Source organism: Abrus precatorius, unplaced genomic scaffold (genome assembly GCF_003935025.1).
Source record: "Abrus precatorius isolate BTA unplaced genomic scaffold, Abrus_2018 Scaffold7, whole genome shotgun sequence".
Lineage (NCBI taxonomy): Eukaryota > Viridiplantae > Streptophyta > Magnoliopsida > Fabales > Fabaceae > Abrus > Abrus precatorius.
Genome location: NW_020874417.1, coordinates 4,494,488 through 4,496,441, shown reverse-complemented (window position 1 = coordinate 4,496,441; position 1,954 = coordinate 4,494,488). Strand labels below are relative to the sequence as shown.

General features: G+C 30.0%; 1 protein-coding gene across 1 annotated transcript; it reads left to right on the top strand.

Annotated features, from left to right (window-relative positions):
- The first annotated feature begins 1,161 nt into the window (after positions 1–1,161).
- Positions 1,162–1,452, top strand: LOC113870826 (auxin-responsive protein SAUR32-like). The gene has a single exon (XM_027507315.1). It carries the CDS (start codon positions 1,162–1,164, stop codon positions 1,450–1,452), a length of 291 nt encoding a protein of 96 aa, XP_027363116.1.
- The last annotated feature ends 502 nt before the right edge of the window (positions 1,453–1,954 follow it).

The following is a 1,954-nucleotide window of genomic DNA, read 5'->3' as shown; positions in this document are numbered from 1 at the left end:
AAAAATGACAAAAAATTATTTTAAAATTTTCAAAATTAAATTGAATACTTTTAAAAATAACTCATTTAACTTAAACCACGACATCTAACATTAAAGTCATGTGTACATCTATTTGACATATACCACGTTAACATTTTTATTAATTTATTTAATGATCGGTTCTTTAATGATTAAAATAGTTGATAATTATATACGTTAGAAATAATATAACTATATTTTTTAGATTGAAAATTATTTTGATAAGTCTAAAAATGATGAAGACTAAAATATAATTTTTTCAATTAGTTTTTTATAATTTATTTATGAAATTCTTTTTTTTTTATTTTTAATTCATAAAAAGAGTAAAATAAACATCTTTCAATATGTTTAATTTGATTAAATACTTGCCGGATTAGGCGAGTGACTTATGAGTATAATAAAATTAAGATCTTACAATTGACTTTCCTATAAAATTGAAGTTTTTATAAGTAAATCCTTCAAATTGCATGCAAGCCAATATAATTTTTTGAAAAAAAAAATTAAGTATTGATTTAATCGTGACACCCTTTTTACTCCTTGTATTTATAATAGCGTTTTGGAATATATCCCTTCACACTGTTGTCAATAATGATAATTAAATATTTTAATTTTCTTAGATTTACTTTCTTTTATATTTTTTTTAACATTAATTTTTTCTTTTACTCTATCGATCTTTTTTATATCATATCTCTCACTTTTAAAAATTTTTTTTGTCTTGTTCTTTTTCCTTTTTCCTTTCTATCCATTTTGCAACTCAGAAGAATGTGACAAAAAATAAAAACAATATCCTATAACTAAAAACAAGCATACCAATGTTACTGTCAACCCTAAACAAAATAGAGGAGAATTTAATGATGCTTACAAGTCATTCAGTTCCCTCCCTACAGCGACTTTGATTTTATCCGCGTGGTGTAAGATTTTGACCAATGACCTGTCCAATAATGGCATGCAAGACCCACTACCAACTGGTTCCGCACATAGTCACGAAATTTCGTATGTGTTTCCATAAGATCTCAGCGCAATTTATATAAATAGCCAAACTCTGCATATGGAAACCCCAAGCTCAAAGTTCATAAGCTCTCAAGTTCCCTAATTCACTATAATATATCACGAAGAAATTAGCATACATTCACAGATTTAAAGATGCTTAGGTCTTTTGTGGGGAAAATACAAAAGGGTCTCTCACTAATTGTGCCACTGGAAACTGCAAATGTGGTGCCGAATGATGTTAGGAAAGGTTATTTTGCTGTTCTTGCAATCAAAGATGGAGAAACTAAAAGGTTTGTTGTAGACTTAGACTACTTGACTGATCCTGCATTCTTGGGACTCTTGGACCAAGCTCAAGAAGAATATGGTTTCAGACAGAAGGGAACTCTTGCAGTCCCTTGTCGGCCTCAGGAATTCCAGAAGATTCTAGATGGTTGGAGAACCTAGATCAGAAAGCATCAACAAGTTTTAGTTTGTAGCTATAATGTTAATAGCCTTTTGCAACATATTCCTTGAAGATGTGTATGTATAATGATTCATTATATTCTTTTGGGCAATTGATTGTCACTTATTGAAATTAATAGAAGTTAAATATTATTGCATATATCAACAATTTCTTCGGTGTAAGATCAATTATTTGGATGCAACAAGTTTCTGTGAGCTAAGCTTGTTAAGCTCTTTTTTTCTTGGTTCCTATCGATAACGCTATCCGATCCTTTCCGTAGCCACAATTGATAAAACGAACACTTGTTACCTTGGGAAAATATGGCTGGTGTGCAATCATAACGATGTAATAGGTCGTTACGTTTATTTTATCAAGCGAACTTACTCTCTCCTTTTAAACCTGAGTACCAGCTGTTATCGAAATTCCATCGTGCATGGTTTCTATCAGATTGGTTAATGTGTCCTGCAGTTTGTATGAATATTTTATGTAGTGTGTAAGTATCAA

Coding starts and splice junctions, on each gene's coding strand:
- LOC113870826 (XM_027507315.1), top strand. CDS start 1,162: ATGCTTAGGTCTTTTGTGGGGAAAATACAAAAGGGTCTCTCACTAATT.